We start from the raw sequence: 25360 nt of genomic DNA on the forward strand, positions 1-25360 counted from the left end.
TTTCTTTACTTTTTCTATTTTTTTTATTTGAAGGTAAAATTGTAATTTCACAAAAGCTGTCAAAAAATAGCCAAAATTTGTACAAACGAATTATTTTGATACAAAAAGTATACTACAAGGATTTATAAGATCATTTTGAAATCCCAAGAATTTATTTGATACAAGCCCCCAAAGCCCAATTTAATAATTGTTCCTTAAATAAATATGGTCCGTAATTCTTCTACCATTCCATCTCCTTTTGGAATCTTTTTATGGTTAGAAGCATTGCAAAAGGAAGTGTTTGCAGTCATATGCTGCTAATAGATTTTACATAAAAATAAATGCAGCTTATAAAGTATTTCAGACCAAGTAAGACGCATTGCTCCCAATTTGCTATGCAAAAGGACCGCAAAAAAAAAAAAGGAATAGAAACTGTCAAACTGAGGATGGATGGAATACCATTCCTGACGTTCAATCCAAAAGAATACCATCAACATCAAAATTTCATGTCAAATGCTTACAACCATAGTTTATACCAAAGATTAGGATCACTGACCATGCAATTACATCAATCTGGGGCAGATCTAGCTCGGTGCTTCCTCACAATATCCAGTACATGAACCTTGCAGCAATGTTTACATTTGCAACATATACAGCCTAAGTTGCCTCAATTTCAAAACAGAGATCAAGGTGCTACAGACAAAGAAGGGATATGCATGTAAATTCTATCTTTGTTTCTCTCTAGTTTGTGCCCTAACTTAATCCAAAGCACCCATGTTAAAGTAATCATATACCCTCCATACTCTACCATCTTAATTCAAAAGTACCCAGTTTATTCATACCACAGGGCCCCTAAACTGTACAGTATAAGAAGTACCTCCAGCTTGCCATCTATTAGCTTCCTCCAAAAGCTTATTCAGCACTTTCTTCTGGCAACCCTTTGGCACCTTTAAGCAATGATTTGAGGACATAAGGTTGCTACTGGGACATAGACATGAGTTTCTTGATTTAGCACATTAGGCAAATCAATATTCATTCATCTTTGAGTAGAATTAGCAGCTGCAGATGGCACTTCAGTGATCCCAGATAATGGAGTTTGTTGAATTGGAGTAACGAGATCAGCTACTCCAAAGTCAGCATGAAGCATATCAATCCCAGTCCATTCAGCGGGAGCTATTGTTGGAGTAAAGGAATTGAGCATCCATAGTTAGACAAAAAATTATGTCCCAAAAAAAAAAAAAAAAAAGATTAAAAAGAAGAAGAAGAAAACAATGCTAATACCATCATCTGTTTTCCACATATCTGTTATGCTAACTTCAGCATCTGATAGAAGCCAGTAATCTGCATCATTCTGTAACAACAAACAAACAAATAAATATACTTCACGATAGTTGGTTCTCGGTCTTTATAAATTTAAGATATTTTGAAAATGATTAGCTATAGGAACAAATTACTCAGGATAACAACACCTACATCAACATCTGAGGGAACAATCTTCATCATGCCTCCAGCAAAATCCTGTGAAGCATTAAGATCAGAGGGCATTTGATGACCGTACAGTGCCTGAGGTTCAATTTCATTCCCGGTGCCGTTTACATTGACCACTTCTGTGGGTGGGTTCTCATTAGAACCCGAGCTTGAAGCCACTGGGAAGCTCACAGGTGGCTCAACACTGTTCATCTCCTCAAACTTCTCCTCAAATTGACTACAAAACAATCAAAGAGAGTTCAAGGGGGAAAAAAGAGGGAGAAAGAGGGCTAAAACATAGGACAGAAAGGAATATTTTATTTTTTTTAAAAAAAAAAACCACCAAAAACATTTAAGGATCTCAAATCAACTATTATTACAGATGCAAGATATATAGGTAATAAACCTGCAGAAGCAGATATTTCAGCCTCAAAAAGTAGACAACAATACCTGACAAGGTAGACATCAATAGGTCCCATTGAGCTTCTAAGAATAATCCTATATCTCCTTTGTGGATAGTCAACAGCCTGATGTGTATAGAAGCAGTCATGCATCAAATCAATTTTAAACATAAAAATGAACCATCTTTCAATTTGTTTGGTCTGGACTTACTTCATCTGGATCTGGGACTTCCAGCGTGGTTCCATGAGGAGCTTTAATTGCTAATAGGGTTTGGTTCTGCCAGAGAAAGACTTAAACCAGTTAAACTATAAAGCTAAAGCACCATTGAACCCATAGAAGGTGGGACACAATTATAATAGTACTAAATCAGTATAACACAACATGAACTGACCTCGAGGCAGGGTAGGCCCTTGATATCTTCTTTGGTTACAAAAAGGCACCTAATAAGAAGAATAGAATATAAAGTCACCAGGTTGCAAGGCCTTGATAAACCATTTGAGTCTTTTTTTTTTCTTTAGAAAAAATAATACAGGAAAATATTTTACTTTTGGTTGTTTTCATCTTCACTCAAACCCCTCAATCTTTCCTGCATTTCCCTGCAACAGCTTGAAAGCGTCAGCCTTAATTCAACAATTTCAAGATAGCAACAATTATTGCTTTGACAAGAAAAACGGCCATATAACCTTATCTGATCATCCAATGTTTGCTCTCGCATGGAAAGGTTTTCAACTTCCGCCTGCAGGAAAAAACCATAAGAAGAATTTTCATCCTCGGTAAAAAATTATTAAATTGCTTTCTTCTTTCCTTCCTTTTCATCCTTTCTTGGATCATACCATGGTTATCATCCTATATTTATTGGATGTCACTGAGGGGAGGTTGTGGAGCAGCAATTATTGAATACTATATGGACATGAGAAATGCTATATACAACATTTTTTTGCCCACAACTATCTCACAATATTGATGTGACAGTCCCAACCAAACCTTGGATTGTATATTTTATTTTTTTATTTTTAACAAGGATTAATCTAAGAGTTGGTTGAAACATTGTGGGATAGTTGTTGAATAAAAATGTGGTTTATAACATTACTTTATGAACGCTTATAGATCATATTAAACAAATATAATAACATTCTAATCCATGATAATTGAAAAACACAAAAAAATAATAATCCCCGTGTTTCATCATCACAAGAGACATAATATCCACACCCGCATATACCTGTAATACAGAGGCATCATATTCCCCTTCCCCTTGCCGTAAAGCATCAAGTCCCCTGATCGGTCATTCAACCAATCCTCATGTAAGATATCATTTCCTCACATGCTAAGTAGAATCTCAAATCAAAATCAATTAAAAGCAAAGCAACATCAGATATTTTAATAGCAAAGGTATCAAGCATTACTTCCATCGTATTCTGTTCTTAAGCTTCTTTTCAATTAGACCAATGCCTTCCAGGACATTTGTAATGTCATATATCCGCCTCTTCTGCACCTGTATCATTAGAAGCTCTCTAATTAGTATGAGTATTAATTAATGCATATAATCAAATAGCTAAATGATCACCTCCAAAGTTCCCGCTGCTTTGTTTAGGTCAAGAATACCATCCTCTGCTTGCTTGAGCAAATTGATGAACTTTTTTGTCAACAATCCTGTAAATTTCTGGCACTGTCACTCTTAGCCCATATGACATTTTCAAAAGCTACAAAATACATTATAATTACATATGAAGAACTCATTTAGATGCCAACACTTTCAGCATTACCTAGGGAACTGTCATAACGACAGCTGCCGGGAGTAAGAGGAGCAGGGGAACCTGCATGATTATAGAAACTGTTTTGTTAGATCTTATTTTTCTAGCAATGCTGGGCAGAGTACAGACTGTATTATTTCCAACTTCAATTAGAATGGTGAGAAGCAAATGTGACCTATGCAACACAACATAAGTTGTTTCCAAGACAAACTATCTGATGGTATAAATCAACGTTGAGGATGGTGTAAGAAATGTCTCACCGGCATTGGACACTGGTGTCTGAGGCCCAGATCTGTTGCCCTTTGAAGCCTGTGACCTGTTGTATATCCTTCCCCCTTTTGCAGACACAGGCGTCTTGAGTGGACTGTTAACCACACTATTGCATCCAGGACTGCTAGTCCAGTCAATAGACTGAATTTCATTGTCGTCTGTTCCACTCTTCCGCTTTAATTGCTGAGAATCATATCAGGTTTGTGAAATTATGAAAATGACAGGTAGAAGAATAGTCAACCACAATACTATTTTAAAATGTATCTTTTAGTAAGTGATATTTACTTGATATATAGAGTTCTGGTGGATTAATTTCCAGATGGAAATAACTAAAGTTGAGATATATATATAGCACTTGAATACTAATGTGGAGGATGCTGACAATGCAACCACAATGAAGAAACCGCAAGTCCTTCCCATAGTCCAATTAATTATGAGTATACTTAAGTACATGTATATCCATAAAATACTAGAATCAGAGTATCGATTAAAATCAGAAAATCTAACAATTCTTTTTGTGACGGGCGGCAAAGCAATAATGAGCAACAACAATTTAAGAGCAAAAATTATTAGCATATATGATAGACTACAGTGTCAGAAATCGGGTAACAATATAAGCTACTTAAAGCACTGATACAAAATCCTATGGTGGCTGTTGGAGAAAATTGAAATGAAGCCCAATTCCCTTTTTTATATTTTTTTCAAAGGTAAATACAACTTATACACCCGTTTAGGATTGAAAATGTGACCTTATCATCCACCCCTAGTTATAAGTGAAGGAAATGCCATTTCGACTACAGAGCAATGTCTAAATGATCACAGAAAAGTTCAGTAGAAGGAACTTAATGTCAATCCTCAATATTACCACCAAACAGTTGACATCAAAGTGGTAATACAGTTTTGATGTCATTGCTGATGATGAGTTGAAATGGATGAAAACAACACAAGGATAATGCCAATAAGCTCCCAAAGATGCATAAGCTTCTCTTCATGTTCAGCAAAAACAATAGGAAAGTGGTAATACAGTTTTGATGTCATCACTGACGATGAGTCAAAATGGATGAAAACATCACAAGGACAATGCCAATAAGCTCCCTAAGATGTCTAAGCTTCTCTTCATGTTCAGCAAAAACAATAGGAGTCATATATGAACTATGTGTTGTACATCTGTTGTCACCCACATTGTCTTTTGAAGCTCAGTACATAATGTAGAACCATAATGAACATTTGAGCTTTCTTCATATTGTTGATAGGAATACATCCAAAAAAATACCAGTGAAGATGTCTAGAAATAAGTAGCAAATGTTGCACCCACTGACGATATTGACAAGGAGATATAAGTGTTCTCTCTGTGTTAAGATGGCCAACTCAAATAGGAAAAATTAAACCAGGCAATATTTCAGATGCAATACATGTCGAATGTGAGCTTGTCTTTGTTGTGCACTATAATATAACTACAAATTTAGCAATTCAAGATTTATATCTCAACCTAACTAACACAAGTAAGCAGTCAGTTTGCACCACAAGCCTCATGCCAAACAAAAAGGACTGAATCACCATAATCAAGTTGAAAATGGTGTACATGTAAGAATACACACATACTCAAAAGAACATAATAATGATTGACTGCATGTCAAAGCCAATCTTAACAGCTTCTTCAAAAGAAACCAATGCATCAAGTGAGCAAGTATTGCTTCCCAAATAGAAGAATTCCCTCTTAAAGTAAAAACCCTGGTTACCATCCATGGGAAAATAAACACTAAAGAGCAAACATAAACATTCAAAATGCGCCTTCAGTCCCATGCCAAAATGTTAAAAAAAGACAATCTTCTCGTATGCATCAATTCTATCGAGATATCTTTTTCAACCTCACTTTGTTTTGCATACTCAAACCATCTTCAACATAGTCTAAAAATATACTAATATTAGATTGTATGTACCAAACAATTCAAAGAGAGCTTTACAATCCCTTCTTCACGGAGAACCAAATGACTAAATTGCTGAAGAAGTAATTTTCCACAAACCACGAAAAGAACAAACTAAATCAATCACTCTACATCTAGGAAAATATGGTGTTCGACTATGGTAATTTGAAGGGTAAACGAAAAAAAAAAAAAACAAACAATAAAGGAAATTAGTAGCAAACTAGTACTGCTGAATTACATGTTTTGACTGCCCTCTTCAAGCTTCCAAATTAAATTCACCAACACGAATCCTCTCCAAAGTGAATATCGTCCGGGTAAATACAACAAAGTTAAAATTTCCATATAGCACATAATATTATTACGCAAAATTGCAGGTACGCGCATAGATCCTCAATATGACCAAAGAATTTGAGCGTCAGTTCATAACTTAGACAGTGTCTCATACAGCGAGAAGCGCCACCAAACAAGCTTGAATTTCCTTCCAATTATCAGCATTGCATAAAAAAATTCATTCAAAGCGTCTCAACAATCAATCTCGCCAATATTGTCCAAAAATCGCGCATCAGTTACACTTTAGGCCAAGTAAACTGCTCGCCTAAACGCAAAATCAAATAAAAAGAGACAAAATAACAACAAACTTACAGGCGATCTAACGACAATTGCTTCGGCTTCACGATCGGCTGCTTGTCGAGAATCGGCGGCGGAGGAGAAGCGGTGGTAGTCATCGGGAGGGACGAACGGCGGCTTCGTCGACGCGAGCGTCGAGAGGTTCCGCTTCGGCGGCGGCGGCAGGATCTGCATCGCCCCTGCCTTCGCCGCCGTTGGGCGGCTCGGACCTCGAGCGCCGCCGGACATCGATGAGCCCTCGCCTGCTTCCGGTAGAGGTTCTCTCACAGGTTTCGGTAATTGGACGAACAACCTGAGAGTCCGTGAGCGATAGGATCTGCGTATGTGCGTGCGTGCGTGTGTGCGTGAGAGAGGGTGAGAGAGAGAGAGAGAGAGGGTTTAGAGAGAGAAGGGGTTTGGGGAAAAGTGTGTGAGGTAGAAGAGAGAAGAAAACGAGGGAAGGAGGGAATTTTTAGTTTGGGATAGATGTGGAGGGAAGCACGGCGCAAATGGAAATTTATATTTTTGTACTTTTGCCCTCTATTTTTAGCGGTATTCTATATTGACCCACTATAAATTATAATTCCATGTACTTTCTTTATCTTAATGAGTATTTGTTATAAGAGTCGTAAAGTCTGTGTCCTAAAATTACTAGTCCTGTGGTAGCACTGGTCCACGCTATAACGAGTCATTTGGTCCCCTTCATTCTTCTAAAAGACCATTAAAAAATAAACGGTTTTAATTGTCTTCACTAAAAAAAAAAATTGAAATTCTCCTTCAATCATCCAATTTTTACTGTTTTTTTTTTTCCACATAAAATTTCCTCGAATTATTATTTTTTTACTGAAAACAAGTCAAACTCGTGCCTCTCAATGTTCCAAACGCAAATGTGTTTTGTGGATTGATTTAAATATTTTTTATTAGTTTAATGATGGTTGTATAAGCAATATCTAATATGCAGAAGAAAAATAAACCAAACAAAACTCTTCCTACCGAAACCTATATAATTTAACTAGTTTCAATGAAAATTTTAAAGAAAAACTAATCTCAATAGGAAGCAATATAAGTACAATAGAGACGGTTTGACTTAGTGGTTTATAGGGAAATGATTTGTGTCTCTAAATAGATTAATAAACATTTAAATTGCAAATTTACCATTCCCTCCCAAGAGAAAAAAAATAATAAAAGAAATAAAAGAAAACAAAACAAACATTTGACCTCCATACTCATAGTGATTGGCTTACTGCATGTCAAATTACATTCAAACTTGTAATTGAAAGATTCTACTGTTTGTAATGTTTATAGAATTTTTTCTTCTATGATAAATGGAAGAAAAGTTTAAAGAAAAAAGGTTAATATATGGTTTCCTTTGATGATGGGAATCATTTAAAACTTACCCGATAGGTAGGCTATTAGATTCAGGAGTCAAAAGCTTACTACCAACGCATAAAAGTTTCAATTCGAGCGAAAGCCCGATCAGGAGAGGCATCCGAATTGGTGCTGGAATGAGAGAGTGGCCTATGGGGCTCAGGTCAATCCCAAACTGGTGAGTTATGCTCTTGCCCTCTCTGTCCGGATTGTTTGAATTTAATTGCATTCTAAATTTTACCCAGTCCTAATCCTCATCCTTTCTTTGGTAGGGGCATGGATGAACAACAACCTAATAACATAGAATGTAAAAGGGATAAGGGAAAAAGCGATACTCAAAGATGTAATTTGAAGTTACCAACAAGTTTGGGGCTCTAGTGCAAAAATGATGATAACTAATAAAAGGTAGAAAAAGACAAAAATTAAAAAAAATAGCAGGGGAGAGATACGCGCCTTTATTTGTCTAATTGTCTTTATACTTAAACGGCTCTCCATTACTATTTGTTGGCACTCTTTTCTCACCTTCCCTTTTCTCCTAAAAAAATGATGAAACTCTAACTCATATGTCCGTGCAATTGCTATTGGCAGAAACCTTTCTACAAGTAGGTTCACCGTACCAAGACATCGCATGAGTGGAGTAATCAATTATTTCGATGTTATTGCCTCGTTGGAAGGGCTCTCATATTTTTAGGACTCGTTTGAGTGTGTTATTTTTTTTGTATTATATTTAAAATTATGAATAATGAAAGAATTTATTTTTTGAAATTATATTTAGATGGTTTATAAAACTTAAAAAAAAAAAATTAAAAAAAAAAGTTAGATAAAACCTTAGTAGAATTTAAATTTCAAGAAATAACCCAAACATGTTTTCTGAAAAATAATAAAATATAATTAAAAAAATAAATTTTACCCAAACATGCCCTTAGCATCAGTTTTAGACTTCTAGTTACCTATTACTCTTGAAAATGCTACAATAAATCTGTGAGTTCATTTATGTCCACAATTTCACGCTTTTGAAAGAAATGCGACGATGGTGACAAGAGAATCTTGATAAATAATTATGATCCGTCGTTTAATGTTTTTTAAAGCGTAATTTTATTTTTTGATTAAAAAAATATTTTAATGTGAAGTAAAAGTAAAAATAATTTTAAATATTTTATAAAGGATCTTCGGGTAAGCATATTGCACGCGAGTAATTAGTAAAAGAACAAAGGTTTTTTTTTTTTAAAAAAAAAAAAAAAAAAAAAAAGAATTAAAGAAAATGTCTTAAATTCAGTCTATTAAATTGAGATTTATTTTTAAAATATAAGTTTCTCACATACATATTTTTAAAAATTGTAATTTTAATAGATTGAAATGGATAAATTTGCTATGATCTAATTTGAAGAAAACTTGTCCATTAGAAAAACAATGTGTAACTCCACTTGCGGGGATGAAAACACGTTGTGGTGTGGAGGTCTTCAGTCCCCTAAAAAATTTAAAAACCCTCTAAAATATATATTTTTCTATATGAATGAACCTCTTAAAATTAATTTCTTAAAATTTTTAGACACAAACCTAAAAATTCAAGTTACCCCTATTCACTTGGACGATTTTTCCATAAGAAATGATTAATAAAGTCGTGCTCACGAGTGATCATTTGACTTTCACTCTCTACACAACGTCGTTTCTCAGTTTCTCTTATGCTTCTAAATTTAGAGTTTTAACTTCCTCATTTGGTTTGTCTATGTGTCAACTACACCGCTAGCTTTTTATATTTGAAGGCATAGCCCGATGGCCATTGAATTCCAGTTTTCCACAAACGTCCGCTGCTCTGCATTTGACAAATCACTGCAGGTTTTGACCATCCAAAAAACCACGGTTGTTACCGGCACTCCATAAATTTTAATATTAAGACCTTAATTTTTTATTGAGACCCAATTTTGTGATTATTTTAAATTTGATATTTTCGTCAAATTTTCTTCAAAATAAATAATAAAAATATAATTATGCCCCTCATAAAAAAAATTGCAAAAATGTAAAGTTTAGGGTTACCCCAACTACGATTGTGGCTGGTAACAGCCACCCAACAACGGTCGTGGTAAGATAACAGCCTGCCATGGCTGAACTGTTACCCAGCCCCATTTTGGTTGGATGTTAGCCTAGGAGCTAGGTAATGGGTTGTTGTTGCCTGTTGGACAACACCCTAAACTTTGCATTTTTGTATTTATGTTTTTTTTTTTAAAAAAAAATAAAAATAAAAATAGTAATGTGAAGGATATAATCGATTTTCATATAAATTTGTAATATATATTCGAGGGAGAAATAGATGAAAAGTATTAGATTTAAAATGACCATAAACTCAGGTATTAAATTTGTAAAATTGAAAAAATGAGACCTTAATGACAAAATCTAGTAAAGAATACAAGGTCATATCACAATTTTCCTATAATTTAAAGCTAACTTATCACTTTGGTTTTAGATGTTCATTACTTGGGGAAATGATATTTGGGGGACGTTTTACCGTCCCCCAGCAGGCTTTCTAAATAATTTTTTTTTTTTTTTTTTTTTTTTTTTTTTTTTTTTTTTTTTTTATATGAAAATGCAACTTCTGATGTCACATCAGAGTTGCTTTTTCATTAAAAAATCTCTTTTTAATGAAAAGGGGCGGGCAGGGCCGGCTGGTTTACCCCTGCCTGTCATTGCTCTATCACTTGAATAAAGATATCCGATCAAGTATTTATCACTTCTATGCCGAAAAACTTCCCAATTTTGGTGAACCACCTTTTCCATATACTGGTTTTGGCTTTATTTTTCTTGTAAGCTCCATTTAATTCAGAGAGACATGAAATGAAATGCAAAGAAACAAGACATTATTGTTAAGGCAAGCAAAGAAACATTATGCAACAAATTCGCAACTCCTAAGGGTGTTATTCCCTTTACAGCAAATCTAAGAAAATGACCAACAGATATCCAAATACACAATCTTGAGACAAGTGAATTCTAAATCCCTTTCATTAACCTTTATACTACCTAACTTCCATTTAGCCAAATCAAGAAACTCTAGCCAATTATATCCAAACCAAAAACCCATTAGCCCAAAAGTAGATCCGGGCTCACCAAGCTACGCACACACTAGAACCCCTCCCATTGCCTACGCCCCAAACTGTAGCGAACCACGATCATCTTAATTATTGACCTACCAATCAAAGATGTGCAGAAAAAGAAAATTGTCGGTTGGCGATTTTCTCTCTAAGTAAAGCTAGCAACGAGCCTTAAATGACCTGCCATTTCGAACACACTCTGTAAGGAATAGAGGCTGACGGATCCAAGAGCAAAATGAAATAAAATCAAGAAGAAACACCACATTCAATAGGTGATCCTAGTGTCAGTCGACACTTGCCTTACCTGGCTCATTTACCGACAAAGGACAGACAACCTCTACAAAAGGTGAGAAAAATCATAGCGCATGTACATTGTTCTTACACTTATACTCTGCTCTTTGCTTATTCATCTTCCCAAATTCACCTCCACTAACTTAAACATAAGAGGTGATTCCACTGCTACCACCAGCGTGCCACTCTGACCCTTAAGACTTTTTTCAGATTTCTGGAATCGGACGTTTGACTTCGACGTGCGTAATCACTGTATCAACAAATTGAATGATTAAGCTTATCCTTTTTTATCAGCTTCAAGTTTTTGGAATCAGAATAGTGATTTAACATAGTATCATAATATATAAGTCCTAAATTCAAACCCTACCTCTATAATTCACCCCTCATTTCAATTAAATATTCTATCGCCTCAAACTTATCCATTTATCTTTTCGATTAAATATTCAATCACCTCAAACTTATCCATAAAGAGCTGTTCAAATGCGTGCCAAAATAACATATGCCCAAGTCCAAATCTCAGATTTTGGGATTTGGCACTCGAAATGTATAATAGAAGGATCCTGCTCGGATCCAATCTGCAGGGCAACATCTCAGATCGTCTCATTTTCCTAAACCACATAGACAAAGCACAAGGACAGTCAAATATTGTTCATACTTTCATATCACGTAGACAGCAGCCTTTTTTCTACCGGTATAAACAGAACCGTTAACATCATATTAGACAACATGAGCTTTTCCACAACATAAAAGCTATGTACATTTACTAGTAATCCAGAAGTTGAATTGTAGTAATTCAATTAAATTTTGAAAATTCAGGAAAGTTCCCAAATAATTTTTCAGAAATTGCCAAACAACGCCCACCAATTGAAACATGGCAAAAGAAAAATTCAAACCCAAATTTACACTATACGTTTTTGAATGAATAGATATCATAATTTGTACAGCACAAAGGAGAAGTTCTCAACGGTAAGGAAGAATTACAACATACCTCCAATCCATTACGGAATTGTGCCTCACTCGCCTTTAACAACACAGGGAGAGGAAAGTATACACGCTTCTCTACGCAACACTGGTGCCTAGGCTTAATCCTATTCTCTAAGCTAAACGAAAAGTATTGCGGAAACTCCTTCAGCTCCTTCAAATCCCTCCCCATTTCCACCACGAAGTAATTCAATTTCGGCTCGAAATTATCCTTCAAACTGTAATTGAACAGCTGCGGAAATCGCCGAAACATCCACAACGCGTCTCGGCGAGAGAACCCGATATTTTCGAAGTATTCGATTCTGGGTATGAGCTTGTCTTCGACGCTAGCGGAGAGCAGAGAGGCGTGCTTGTTCACCTCGGAGATGCCGATGCTCTGGAGGAAGTACAGGGTGGGGCGGAGGCGGTGCTTGACGCTGCAGGCGAGCAATCTGGGGCGTCGGTTGATGACGCGCTTGAGATCGGAGCCCTTGACGCGGGCCTCCCGGAGGAGGAAGGTGAAGACGGGGACGATGTCGGCGACTCGGGAGGCGAGGATCTCGGGGCACATGCCGGCGATTCGGCGGAGCTCGATGGCGGTGAAGCCGAGGGAAGTCATGTAATCGACGGTAGATTTGATGTCGGAGAGAGGGGCGGAGATGATCGGAGGGTGGTGGTTTAAGAGGGAGAGGAAGTCGAGGCCAATGGAGTCGAGGTAGAGCATTTTCTCTTGGAACTGGGAATTGGGTTGCGGGTGAGTTGGGGGGGAGATGGAGAGGATTTCTGGGGTCTTGGGGGGTTTGAGTGGGAGAGAGACGGTTGCTTTGATGGAAGAGATGGGAGAGAAGTGGGGGTTTCTTGGGCGAGAAAGTGAAGGGAAACCATGGTGAGGTTTAGGATGGAAGAAAGATGATGTGAAGGAGGACTTGGCGGAGGCGGTGGAGAGGAAGTGGAGTGTTTCTTGGTGCATTGTTTGGGTGCTACATGGCTGATGGTGAGGGAAACTTCTTTTCTCTGGTGGGGGTTGTATAGGAGGTGGTGTGGGTGGCAGAGGATAAGGCTCCGAACTTTACCATTGCAAGATTGTGTGCTAGTGCTATCTGAAATCAATCCAAGGAGGTTGGTTTCATAGAGAGTGAGATAACGAGAGAGAGAGAGAGAGAGAGATAGCAACAAGGGAAAGGTAAGGCCCAAAAGAACCACGGCCTAGGCTCTATAAGACTATTCTGAGAACCTCCTTTTCCTTCTTCTTTTTCTTTGTTAAAAAATGACACCAGTTCCTATTGTTTATGCCTTTTTCGGCCCTTTTAAGGGGGAGAGTGAAAAACAAGCCCAGTGGGCCGAAGCTAAAAGCTTACTTGAAAATACTTTGCTACTCCTACAATTAAAAAATAGTAATGTTTAGGTCCTACCGTCCTACACTCTCTCATTTGGGAGGATGTAGTAGTGTTATTATCCTTTAAATCAGTTTTTGTTAAAAAACAAAAAAGAAATATAAGAATTGACGGTGTAGTACTGTAGTATTTACCATTCGTGCATGTGTGAAATTATGTTAAAGAATTTAAAAAGTATTTTTAGTATTTAAAAATCTCTTGTAGGCAAAAAATAATAATATTGGTGTGATAAAAAAAACTTTAAAATCTTTCTTTTTTTTTTTTTTAAAAAAAAAAAAAAATCTCAAAAACTGGTTGTAAGAAACTTGAAAATGAGGTTTTTTCTAAAAAAAAAACTCTTTCAAACTTTTTATATAGAAAGAGCTCTATTTCTCTAGGCAATATTAAACGGTCTTTTACTCTAAAAAAATTGAGTAATGTTAAAAACTACATTTTTATTACATAACTATTTTACAATACTGATGTGATAATCTTAACCAACCGATCAATCATTAATTAAAAAAATAAAAAATAAAAAAATCAAGAGTTGGTTGGAAGTCACATCCTTGTCCTAGTCTTTGTGGGTTGGAATGACTCGATTGATCATGTTAACATAGTGTAATAATTGTAACATAAAAATGTGTTTTTTATAATGGTTAAATTCTTTTTTGTCCCATCTGATTTAACAATTTTAATTCTTTTCCACATAGGTTTTAATTTGTATCGTAGATGATATATCGTTTGTGACTAAAAACAGAGATAATGCTTCTGTCTAACTTATGAATATAAATTGACAGATGTCCACGTCAGTACCCTTAACAAACATACACGTGTTTGGTGTCCCTATGCCTCATTAAAAATAAAAAATAAAAAATTTGATAAACTAAAAATATTAAAACCTTTTTTTTAAAAAAAAAAAAAAAGAAAAAAAAAGGGTGGCTCGACCCACCCCAAGCCATGGCGTAACTAACCATCCTTTTTTTTTTTTTTTTTTTTTTTTCAAATCTTTATTTTTTAATTTTATTAATATTCTTAGTTTTCTAGTTTTTTAATTTTTAATAGGCACATGGACATGTGTCTTTCTTTTAAAGTTATTGACATGGACTTCCGTCAATTTATTGACAAAAATACCATATCTATTTTTAATCATGAGCGATGTATCATAAATGATTGAAATTTATGCTCTGTTTGTTTCAATGTAAAATGATTTCTTTCGTAAAATATTTTCGATTGTTTCAAAAATGTTTTCCAGCGTTTGGTTCGCATGAAAAAAATTACGAAAGGCGAAAATGCAACTGTCACTAGAATTCGGCAACGTCCAGTCATCGTTGCCGGATTCCGGCGAATATGTTTGGTTGGATCCGGCCAGATCTAGGCCATTTTGGCCAGATCCGGTCAGGTACTGACCATGGCTGGATTCTAACCATTTTCAATCGAAATCTGGTCCGCCGGCATCCGGCGACGGTGGCCGAATGTCGTCGGATTCCGAAATCAAATATCAAACATGCGTGGAAGGACAAAGAGTTTAATTTCAGAAAATGATTTACGGTTTTTAAAACCGTAAATCGTTTTCCAAAAATTAAAGAAGCTTTTACGGTTAAACCGAAAATGATTTTCGTTGACCATTATTTTTTGCCCCTACCAAACACCGTAAAATGTTAAAATTATTTTTCAAAAATCAATTTACGCCGTAACAAACGGAGCAATAGATGAGAAAAAATAAAATTTTTAAACAAATGTGGTATTTAACCCTTTTTATAATTGCTAAAAAAAATAAAATAAAACCAATTACGTCCACAACTGCCGGCTCAAAATCACCTACATTTCCCGGTTTCCCCAATGCCTGGAGTCGGTTACCCGTAAAAATAACTCCCACCAACCTCACACGGTCACACCCGTTCCCTTCCTCGCTTTATCCTATCTTCTCACCCACCAAATCGATTTCTCCACCCTAGACTTCCCAAACGACAGTGAGTGAGTGAGCCAGTGAGAGGCGAGAGCTTTCTACGCGCTCTGTCACTCTCCCCCCTGAAATCCCAAAGAATGGCTTGCTCAGCTGCCGCCACCGCTCTTCTCTCCTCAAACTCTGGGGCTTTCTCTTCCAAAGCTGCTGCTCCGATGGCCTCGATCTCCAAGCCCTTCTCTCAAACCCTAACCATCCCCAAGTCCTTCAACGGCCTCCGCAGACCCATCCAATCCCACGCCTCTCGATCCCTCTCGCTCTCTCGTGGCTCCCATTCTCGACGGAGCTTCGTTGTCAGAGCCTGTGTAAGTAATTTTGACTCCCCGCTTGTAGATTAATACATTCACAATGTTTCTTTTGCTTTTAAGTGCACCGTAACCCTTTCGTTTGAAGTTATAAGTGTGGTTTCCGTTCAAAAGTGTATAATGCTATGGCCTAGGATTCTTGTAGAGGATATTCAATAGTTGGGTTTTTTGAATTTATAAGTTTGGTTTCCGTTCAAAAGTGTATAATGCTATGGCCTAGGATTCTTGTGGAGGATATTAAATAGTTGGGTTTTTTGTATTTATAAAGATAATTGAATTCAATGTCTCTGATAATATAGTGAGGAAAGGTAGTGCTTGTGTTGCATTGGAAGATGGATTGGTCATGAATGGACGGCCAGGATTCATGAAGTATCGATATTTATGGAGTAAGATTAGAAATTAAATAACAGGCAGAGACTCTAATGGGCTCTTGTGCTTAACTACCATAAGTTTTTGATAAATTTGTTATTAGAAGGGTATTTCAGTTAATTTTCTTATGCCATTGTTAACGGCAATGTAAAATTCTAGAGGAGTGTGTATATATGTAATTTTTCGTGTTATGAATCCTGGTCTATGTTTTATGGGCTAATTGCTCTTTTTGCAGTCTTTACGTCCATTGGTTGGAAATGTAGCACCGGATTTCGAGGCAGAGGCTGTTTTTGATCAGGAGTTCATCAAGGTAGTTTACAAAGAATAATGTTGCAAATTCTGAGTGGCACTCATGGTTATTTCTTGCAAACTCCAAATTATATTGGGTGTGTTTGAGTTATAGTGTTGGTCAATTTTTCAGCCAATCCTAATATGGGTAGTGTGCGTTTTTTTTTTTTTTAGCTGGGATGGATTTTTTATCAGGTTTTCATTTAATCAAAGCATCTCCATTTCAGGTTAAACTCTCTGAATATATTGGGAAGAAATATGTGATTCTCTTTTTCTACCCTTTAGACTTCACATTTGTTTGCCCCACAGGTTTGTTTGACACTGAACTAATGGAATTTGAAGTTTACATATTAAGTTGATGCTAAGGCTTACCATTATTCTCTTCTCTTGTCCTTCATTTGCAGAGATCACTGCTTTCAGTGACCGCCATGCTGAATTTGAGCAGCTAAACACGGAAATATTGGGTGTTTCAATCGACAGTGTGGTAAGTTGTTTCCTCCATTTAATTTGAAGGCTCTTAAGCCAGTGGCTGGCAATCCTTCCATTTCTTTTTTCTTAATAAATATATTTATATTTGGTAAATTGGTGTATTCTTTAGTTTTTGGTTCAGCAACAAATATTATACGCACTAAGTTTGTGTATTGTGATATAGGGGTTAGATTGTAGAACCGAATTGATCTATCAGCTTATCATTCAAAACTTTTGAGATTGTTGATGGGGTGCCATTTTAGAGCCTCTGTGTCCGGATGGAGTGTGTCCATTTATGTTTTCTTTGTAGAACTCTTCTTTTTACTTCTTTTTTCTTTTTTCCTTTTTTCCTTTTTTTATCAGATTACTGATGTGGCCTAAATTCGAAATTGCTTGTTTATCTTGATGTCCTTATGTTATCCTTTTTGTAGTTCTCGCACCTTGCGTGGGTCCAAACAGACAGAAAGTCTGGTGGGCTTGGTGATCTGAAGTATCCTTTGATTTCTGATGTCACCAAATCAATCTCAAAATCCTATGGTGTGCTGATCCCAGATCAGGTATGAATACCTTTTTGGGCTAGAATTTCATTGTTAAAGAGCTTGTTTGAGGGTTTTCTTTTTTCCCAAAAAATTAAATACAGATCATAATGGGTAAGTTGATCAGAACATGGTATGATGGGTTCTGTAGGCAACATGTGTTGCCAGAAAGACTTGACCATGCCATCTTTTTCTGTAGTCTGTTGAATTATACCATTATTATTGTCTGCTTCATGTTGCCAACAGAAAGCCTAAGCTGGTTTTTCATGGGGTTTTAAGAACTGTTTTATAACATATGAAGTGGTACGATCTAATTAAATATATGGAGTGATGTGGTTAGTCTTGGCCAACCCCTTGCAGAAAATTGGGGTTATCTAACCATACTAAAATTTGATGACATTTGGAAATTTATCAGAAAATGTGGCACATGAGACAGAATATGAAAATGTTCTTTGAAGTGGTTATTAATGTGTAGCTGTATGTTAAGATATATGCATATATAATACTCAAATATGCATAGGCTGATAGGTACACATCTCAGAATAAAAGTTCCTAGCTATTGTGTTAAATCTTGCATATATTATGTCTTTGCTACAAAATCTTATGCTTAATCTTGCGTGTATTTTATGTTGTATTTTATTTTAGAGGATATTGAATTTTCATATAAAATAAAGGTTAAGTTATATAAGTTACTAAAATTATTTTCATTGATTTTCGAAGTAGACAATCTTTTGGAACATTAAATGGAATAGTGGAGAAACAATATGGGATAGACAAAGTACAATGTAGTGCATGTTAAATGTTGGGACTTGGGATGAATGCTTTGTTATTGTAATTACACTTTTTCACCATTAGCTACAGTTTTCTTTGATTATAATTAGAAGTTCTGTTTCAATCTTGTAGGGAATTGCATTAAGGGGACTTTTCATCATTGACAAGGAAGGAGTGATCCAACACTCCACCATTAACAATCTTGCCATTGGTCGGAGTGTTGATGAGACAAAGAGAACACTCCAGGTAAATTTTATTTTCAAGGACAAGACAATGACTTGGCGGATTCATTTTTATTCTTATGTGGAATAGTTTTGCTTTCCTATTTCTTTGTTGCCTTCTAAATTGGTCATTGTTGCTTTATTTCCTGCAGGCTTTGCAGTATGTGCAGGAGAACCCAGATGAAGTTTGCCCTGCCGGATGGAAGCCTGGAGAGAAGTCCATGAAGCCAGATCCTAAGCTCAGCAAAGAGTACTTCGCAGCAATATAGAGTGGAGCTACCATTTATGACCCCAGTTGCCTGTTTATTTCAATTAGCGTGGTGTAAACGAGTTTTGTATTCATGTAATGTCTTTGACTTTTGAGCAGCAGATGGTGGGAATAAGTGCGGGACTTGCCCCGTTTTTTGGACTGTATGAATGTAGCTAAGTACAATTGAAGCATTACTACCTTTACTATACCATGGGTTCAAACATGATCAGATTTGGCTGGCTTAGGTATGGTTAAAAAAAAAAAAAAAAAAAAACTACAGGAGATCTCCTGTAATTTTGTCAAAGGTTCTGATTTGATTTCACTTTCTTTTTCTTATAAAAAATTTAAAATTAAATTTGGACCATCAAAAAACTATAAGAGATTTTCTTTTATGCTCCGTTTGTTTCGGCGTAAATTGATTTCTGGAAAATAATTTCCGTATTTTTCGGTGTTTGGTTGGGGCGTAAATATTAGTCAACCGTAAATTGATTTCCATTTGACCAAAATTAGTTAACAAAATTTGGAAAATGATTTACGCTTTTTATTTCCGTAAATCATTTTCCCCCACGCTCATTACTCTCGTTCGTTCCTCCCGCAAGCCCGACACTCAGCTCTTTTTTACGGGAGTTTCGTCTTCTCCTCAAATACAGACGGGCGACAGCTTCTCTCATCTTCTCCTTCACGCTCAACCGCACAACTCCTCTCTCTCTCTGCTAGCATCTTAGGTAATCTCACATCTCTCTCTTTGTTGCGTTTGGTTTCATTTTCATTTTGGGTTTTTAGCGTTCACTTCCGTTTGGTTTCTGAGAAAACTCAAGGGAAGAACCCGATTCTGCATTTTCTCTCGCTTTCTCTCCCTTGTTTGAATTTATATGGTTTAAATGTGATATATGGCTTTTGGTTGATCTGGTTCTGCTATGTGGGGACTGTTGGCATGGGGGGTGGGGATATTTGCTATTGGGTGGCTTGATTACTTTGTATCTTTTCCCTATGTGACGCTATTGTGCTCTCTGTGATATTTGCTTTGTTTACCCTCACTTGCATTTACACGTTGTCATGGGTCACGATTGACAGAGGTTGGGACCCCTGTGTTTGGCTGTTGTATGCACTCAAAGTGTTTGTCAAAATGTCTCTATACAAGTTGTAATGTTTGTAGGTCAGAAGATGATGAGATTCTAATATGAGTCCACTGTCCACTTGAACTCCAACCTTTTCTTATCAACTTTCCCTTTTGCTCTGCTTCCATGGATAACGCTTAAGTTACTTCTGAAGATGTCTCAGCAGCTGTGTCACCATCAATAGACTCGTCCACAATGCCCAATCTCTCAGATACAAAAGGAGAACCACGTATATGATGAATTGATGATCTTGCCTTTTAAATTTCACTTGTTAGGTGTGTCTGTGTGTATCCGACTCCTTCCACGACTTCAGGGTGTGATCCCTTGAGTTTGGTGGATGCTAATGATATTCTTTTTCCTTCTTTACTCTATTCCTTGCCTTACCTTTTTTTATCTGTCACCATTGTCCAGGGATCTGCTTTTTGTTTTTGTTCCTCTGATTTGGAAGGGTGGAATCCTCTAGAGGTTTTGTTGTTAGGGTCTTGAAGTGGTTAAGAATCAAACAAGATTCTTGAATGGTCATCAACGAGGTATCAAATACCTCTCTTGGACCTCATTGAGATGGTCACATCTTTCAATTTATTGGAGGTCTTTCAAAGCATTTGATGCACTAAATCTGTTGAGTTTTCTTCTTTTTATCATTCCCTTGTGATCCATTTTTTATGTTTACTCAAATGATGTCTAAGATTATTTTTCTGTCTTAATCAAGCAGGAATGCTTGTTAGATGACTTTTTTTTTTTTTTTTAAGAGATTGGTATTCTAGTTTGAAATTTTCTTGTGGTTGAACGATAAGAGATGTAGATATACTTGAGAAAGGCCAGCAGTTCCTTGTTGATGACAGAGTTGCACTTTTCAGTATGTGGTGACCAAGGCCTCCAATTGCCACAACATTCCCTGCCTTTGCAGAAGCCACTGGTTTTAAGCCTTGGCCCATCATTAGATACATGGATTGCAACTCAGCCTCCTGCACATACTTCTGCATTGAATCCCCTTTTAGTGGATCATATAAAGCTGAGAGCACAAAAACCCTCTGCCTTGAATAAAGAACCCCGCTAAATAGATGTAAGAAGTGTAATGGCTGAAATGTTCCACACTCTCTGTTTTGGGAACATTGAGATTTCTATAACAGCTACAAAGTGATTACAATTCATCTTATCACATCAACTTCTTTATCTCTTCTTTGAACTGGTTGTTGGTTATTGTTATCTTCCTCCTCGGCTTTTGCAGATTGTCGTTCAACTTTATCTTTATCCTTCTTGTCAACTTCAGCTTGATGCTTCTCTGACGTCTCAATATTTTATGCTTGGATGGAATATCATACCTTAATAATTTTTTGTGTTGTTTGTAGATGGATGAAAAAATTCTTGCAACAGTTATGGCCGCAGTTGCATCTATCCTTGCTATTGGGGCTGTAATCTTAGAAGATATTAGATCTAAGAGATTATTACGTAGAGAACCTCATGTTAATCGAGAGTATGAAAGAGGGATTTATATGGATAGTATTCTTTATGGAGGCAAGCAAGATTGTATTGATCAGATAAGAATGAGTCCTACAGCTTTCTTTGGATTATGTAAAAGTCTTGCTGACAACAACCTCATACGTGAAACCATTAACATGTCTATTAAGGAACAAGTGTTGATGTTTTTACACATTATTGGACATAATGTGAGGTTTCGAGTGGTTGGTGGAAGGTTCTATAGATCGATTGAGTCTGTTCATCGATATTTTAGGGTTGTCCTCAGAGGAGTCTTGAGGCTATATAAACATTTAATTAGAAAACCTGACAATTCTACGCCACCAGAAATAAGGAACAGCCAAAGGTTTTACCCATACTTTAAGGTACGTTTGAAAATTTGATTTTTTTTTTTAAAAAAAAATTCAAGTAATTTGTCAAACAAACGTAATTTTTTTTCTTTTGTCATCATTAGGATTGTGTTGGAGCAATAGATGGAACTCATGTTCGGGCATCTGTTCCAATCGAAATCCAAGGAAGGTTTCGTGGTCGAAAAGAGCGAACAACACAAAATGTGTTAGCTGGCATTACCTTTGACTTAAAATTCACATATGTATTAGCTGGCTGGGAAGGAAGTGCACATGATTCCCGTGTTTTGAACGATGCACTCACTAGGCCAGAGGGATTCAAAATTCCTGAAGGTATATAGGGATAAAATTACGTTTTGTTCCGGTTGATTACCTTTTATTAATTAGTTATGATTTTATTTTTATTGTAAACTTGTAGGTAAGTATTATCTTGGTGATGCTGGTTATGGAACTCGAAATGGAATTCTCTCCCCCTATCGTGGTGTTCGGTATCATTTGAAAGAATTTGGTGATCATTTACCTGAAAATGAAAAAGAATTATTTAACCTTCGTCATTCGTCCTTACGAACCACCATTGAACGAGGGTTTGGAATTTTGAAGAAACGTTTTCGTGTGTTGGATGCAGAACCTTTTTGGTCATTCCCGACACAAGTGGATGTAGTATTAGCATGTTGTGTTATTCACAATCACATTATGGGTGTTGATCCAAATGACTCAATTATGGAAGAGGTTGTTCGTGATGTTGGATCTCAAAATCAAAGTAGTAGAGTCTATCAAACGCAAAGGGAAGCTCAAGAGGAAAGTAGAGAATGGACAATCAAAAGGGATGTAATATGTCATGCGATGTGGGATGATTATAAAAATAGAAGAAATTTGTAGATTTATTTTCTCTTGTATGGTTTACGTTATAATGTGAACAAAATTGAATTAGTCATGTTGAAAGACGGTTATGTTTCTATCTTTAATGATTTGATTATATAATATTGCCTGTTTGATGTTTAATCCAACTTATGATATAAGTTTGTTTTTATCTTGCATTGTGTTTTTTATTTTTTATCTTGCATTATTATTTATGTGTTTGTGATTGTAGCAATGGGCAAAAACAAGGAAAAAGACACTACAAACAAGCAATTCAGGTGGTCAAAACCAATGCACACTTTATTACTTGAAATTCTTGCTGATGAGGCTGCTAAAGGAAATAAGCCTTCAAACACATTCAAACCTGCATCATTCGCACTAGTTGCCAGGTCAATTAATGAGAAATTTGGAGTAGAATGTGCATCTGATCATGTTGAGAACCGCCTTCGAACCATCAGAAACATGTGGACTAGCATCAACACCCTACGTGGGAAGAGTGGCTTTGGATGGGATGACAATTTGAGGATGATTACTTGTGCTAAAAAGGTGTATGAAGAGGAAGTGGTGGTATGAAACTTACTTTCTTTATTATAGTAGTTATATTAATTTTGAAGTTTCTCAAAGTCTATTTTTTTTTTTTATTATTATAGTATTTTTTTTATATAGTAAATTATGTTCTCTCTTTTTCACAGGCGCATCCTAAGCATGAGCAATTTTTAAATAAAAAAATTGAAATGTACGATGAGATGGCCGTAGTTGTTGGTAAGGATATGGCGACTGGGAGTTTCTCAAAGTCTTTTGCTGATATAGATGATTCAGAACATGTGGATTTGGATTTTGATGATGCGTTGTCAAAAGAAAAAGATGTTGCTTCTTCCAATTCTGCTTCAGCCAAAAGGTCACACAGGAAAAGAAGTCGTGCTGACAGTGAAGATACTTATAGTTTGATAGCTGAACAGTTGAAAGATGTTGCATTAGCAGTTAGATCTCTCAATAAGGGAGTCGATGCAGATTATCTTTATGAGGAAGTAATGAAGGTGGAAGGATATGATGAGTTTATGCTTGCATCTGCATTTGACCACTTGATAGGAGATGAGAATGTCGCAAGAGGATTTTTGGCAAAGAATGCTAAGCTTAAAAAGTTTTGGTTGGACAACTTCTTCAAAAATCATGGAGCTTAGAAATTGTTTAGTATTGATATGTAGTAAGATACTAATTAACTAGATTGAAATAACATATATGACTGAACTTGGATGGTTGTAGTACGTTAGCCTAAACTTTGCAATATTTATAGTTGAACTTGAATGGTAATATTTATGATTAAACTTTTGTTGGTAATTTAAATTTATTGTTAGATGTTATTTATAACTCTCCCAATTTGAAAATATATAATTATTGTTAGTCGATGTGTATATTTTAGTTAAACATAATTTTTTAGTTTTTTTTTTTTTAAAAAAAAAATTAATTTTAATTTTTTTATATTATTTTACATTAATATTTTTATGTTGTGAATAAAAATTGATTTTTATAAGTTAATATGATTGAATAAAAATATAAAAAAATATTTGCGATTTTCCGTACGCGCCAAACACCGGAAAATGGTTTCGACGGAAAATGGTTTCTTGAAAAATGACTTCCCTGAAACCATTTTACGACGGAAACCATTTTACGTCGAAACAAACGGAGCATTAGTGTTTTTTTATAGCGCGGATTGTAAGAGAATTAAGAGGATATGAAAACCTAAAAACGGAGTCATTACTGAGCGGCGGGACAGCAAGAGGGCAAACAGGACAGCAAGAGGGTGGTTCGCCGCCGCTACCTCAGCCTACAATGAACAAACTAGTCGTTTAGAGTCACGTGGGTGTGAATTCCGATGCACTTTTCCGTCGGATGCCAACATTTCATCGTACCTATTGCTTTCTAGTTTCTATGCTTAATCGTACAGAGTTCAACTTACCATAAAATGGATCAGGGAAATGATTTCAGGCTTGCTGATACTCGATGGTTTATACCGTCCAATAAAAAGCTATCCATTCCTCCTCTTGATGTCTTTTCATTAGAATTTAGAGCAGAAAGAAAGAGGCTTCGAAGTGAAAAGGGATGTCGCTGGAGGGGTGTTTCCGCCGTTACCATCATCGTCATCATCACACGATGTCCGTGATGCTATCATCAGTCCTCTGCTGTGATTCTCTTCCTATCTCAAACATCCGAAACCTCGTGGAAAGGCCAAGGCCAAGGCTAGGGAAGAGAATGGTAGTGGTTGCATAGCCTCTGACATCATCAACGAGTCGTACGAGGCTTCCAGCTTTAGCAGCCGCTCTTTCATCCCCACCACCGCTCTATCTGACGGAAGACAACGTTAGACAGGTTTTAGATGATGCCCGTGCGGAGCTGGCGCAGATCTTTGACTCTTCTGTCGGCATAACAGGTCAATACTCCCATGGTCACACATTGATGTAGGGATGTAGGACAATTCGAGGATGCGCCTCGGAAGGTCATGGTCATCTCGGATAGTATTGACCTCGGATCATATCCGAGACGAGATGTGCCGACATTTGTCTCGGTAAAATGCCACGATCCCACCATGTCAAATAACCGAGACTCAGCTCGGTCCCTTCCAGCACATGACCGAGACCCAACTCGGTAAATCAAGGGGGAAGATTTCTACGGAAGGAGCAGCCGAGCGGATTTTCTGGAAAGAAACAGCCGAGCGGATTTTCTGGAGATTTCGTGAGGAAATCGTGGAAGATTGTTAATTCCTCTATTTTATTTTGATAATCATTTTGTGGTACTTTTCCTTAAATTTTGGGATTCCCCTTGACCATCAAATCTCTCATTAATGAGGATTTAATGACAACTTTTATTTATTATTTATTTCGTTTTACAAGCCATAAGGCTTCAATATAAAAAGT

General features: G+C 36.4%; 4 protein-coding genes across 4 annotated transcripts; 2 read left to right on the plus strand and 2 right to left on the minus strand.

Moving 5' to 3' along the window:
* Positions 1–444: 444 nt before the first annotated feature.
* Positions 445–6958, minus strand: LOC133873013 (transcription factor E2FA-like). Its single transcript, XM_062310717.1, has 14 exons — positions 6440–6958; positions 3863–4055; positions 3615–3665; positions 3416–3501; positions 3255–3343; positions 3071–3125; positions 2532–2584; positions 2394–2444; positions 2240–2288; positions 2059–2124; positions 1897–1973; positions 1453–1684; positions 1261–1330; positions 445–1152 (listed from the first exon to the last, which is right to left on the minus strand). The coding sequence occupies exons 1-14, from the start codon at positions 6650–6652 to the stop codon at positions 1016–1018; spliced, it is 1422 nt and encodes a 473-aa protein (XP_062166701.1). The 5' UTR covers positions 6653–6958; the 3' UTR covers positions 445–1015.
* A 3648-nt stretch (positions 6959–10606) lies between these two features.
* Positions 10607–13275, minus strand: LOC133874305 (protein SEEDLING LETHAL 1, chloroplastic). Its single transcript, XM_062312195.1, has 2 exons — positions 12134–13275; positions 10607–11395 (listed from the first exon to the last, which is right to left on the minus strand). The coding sequence occupies exons 1-2, from the start codon at positions 13073–13075 to the stop codon at positions 11393–11395; spliced, it is 945 nt and encodes a 314-aa protein (XP_062168179.1). The 5' UTR covers positions 13076–13275; the 3' UTR covers positions 10607–11392.
* Positions 13276–15371: 2096 nt separating this feature from the next.
* LOC133873809 (2-Cys peroxiredoxin BAS1, chloroplastic) lies at positions 15372–18855 on the plus strand. Its single transcript, XM_062311580.1, has 7 exons — positions 15372–15746; positions 16351–16425; positions 16631–16712; positions 16808–16887; positions 17303–17428; positions 18311–18424; positions 18552–18855. Exons 1-7 carry the CDS (start codon positions 15522–15524, stop codon positions 18666–18668), a joined length of 819 nt encoding a protein of 272 aa, XP_062167564.1. The 5' UTR covers positions 15372–15521; the 3' UTR covers positions 18669–18855.
* A 328-nt stretch (positions 18856–19183) lies between these two features.
* Positions 19184–23021, plus strand: LOC133872665 (protein ALP1-like). The gene is made up of 5 exons (XM_062310245.1): positions 19184–19374; positions 21117–21608; positions 21698–21923; positions 22009–22392; positions 22681–23021. Exons 2-5 carry the CDS (start codon positions 21117–21119, stop codon positions 23019–23021), a joined length of 1443 nt encoding a protein of 480 aa, XP_062166229.1. The 5' UTR covers positions 19184–19374.
* Positions 23022–25360: the final 2339 nt, after the last annotated feature.

The sequence above is a fragment of the Alnus glutinosa genome, chromosome 7 (genome assembly GCF_958979055.1).
Source record: "Alnus glutinosa chromosome 7, dhAlnGlut1.1, whole genome shotgun sequence".
Taxonomy (NCBI): domain Eukaryota; kingdom Viridiplantae; phylum Streptophyta; class Magnoliopsida; order Fagales; family Betulaceae; genus Alnus; species Alnus glutinosa.

Coding starts and splice junctions, on each gene's coding strand:
- LOC133873013 (XM_062310717.1), bottom strand. CDS start 6,652: ATGTCCGGCGGCGCTCGAGGTCCGAGCCGCCCAACGGCGGCGAAGGCA. Junction 3,502..3,614: donor TCGTTATGACAGTTCCCTAG/GTAATGCTGAAA, acceptor AGAAATTTACAG/GATTGTTGACAAAAAAGTTC. Junction 3,126..3,254: donor AAGAACAGAATACGATGGAA/GTAATGCTTGAT, acceptor ATGACCGATCAG/GGGACTTGATGCTTTACGGC.
- LOC133874305 (XM_062312195.1), bottom strand. CDS start 13,075: ATGCACCAAGAAACACTCCACTTCCTCTCCACCGCCTCCGCCAAGTCC.
- LOC133873809 (XM_062311580.1), top strand. CDS start 15,522: ATGGCTTGCTCAGCTGCCGCCACCGCTCTTCTCTCCTCAAACTCTGGG. Junction 16,713..16,807: donor CACATTTGTTTGCCCCACAG/GTTTGTTTGACA, acceptor CTTCATTTGCAG/AGATCACTGCTTTCAGTGAC. Junction 16,888..17,302: donor GTGTTTCAATCGACAGTGTG/GTAAGTTGTTTC, acceptor TCCTTTTTGTAG/TTCTCGCACCTTGCGTGGGT.
- LOC133872665 (XM_062310245.1), top strand. CDS start 21,117: ATGGATGAAAAAATTCTTGCAACAGTTATGGCCGCAGTTGCATCTATC. Junction 21,609..21,697: donor GGTTTTACCCATACTTTAAG/GTACGTTTGAAA, acceptor TGTCATCATTAG/GATTGTGTTGGAGCAATAGA. Junction 21,924..22,008: donor GGGATTCAAAATTCCTGAAG/GTATATAGGGAT, acceptor GTAAACTTGTAG/GTAAGTATTATCTTGGTGAT.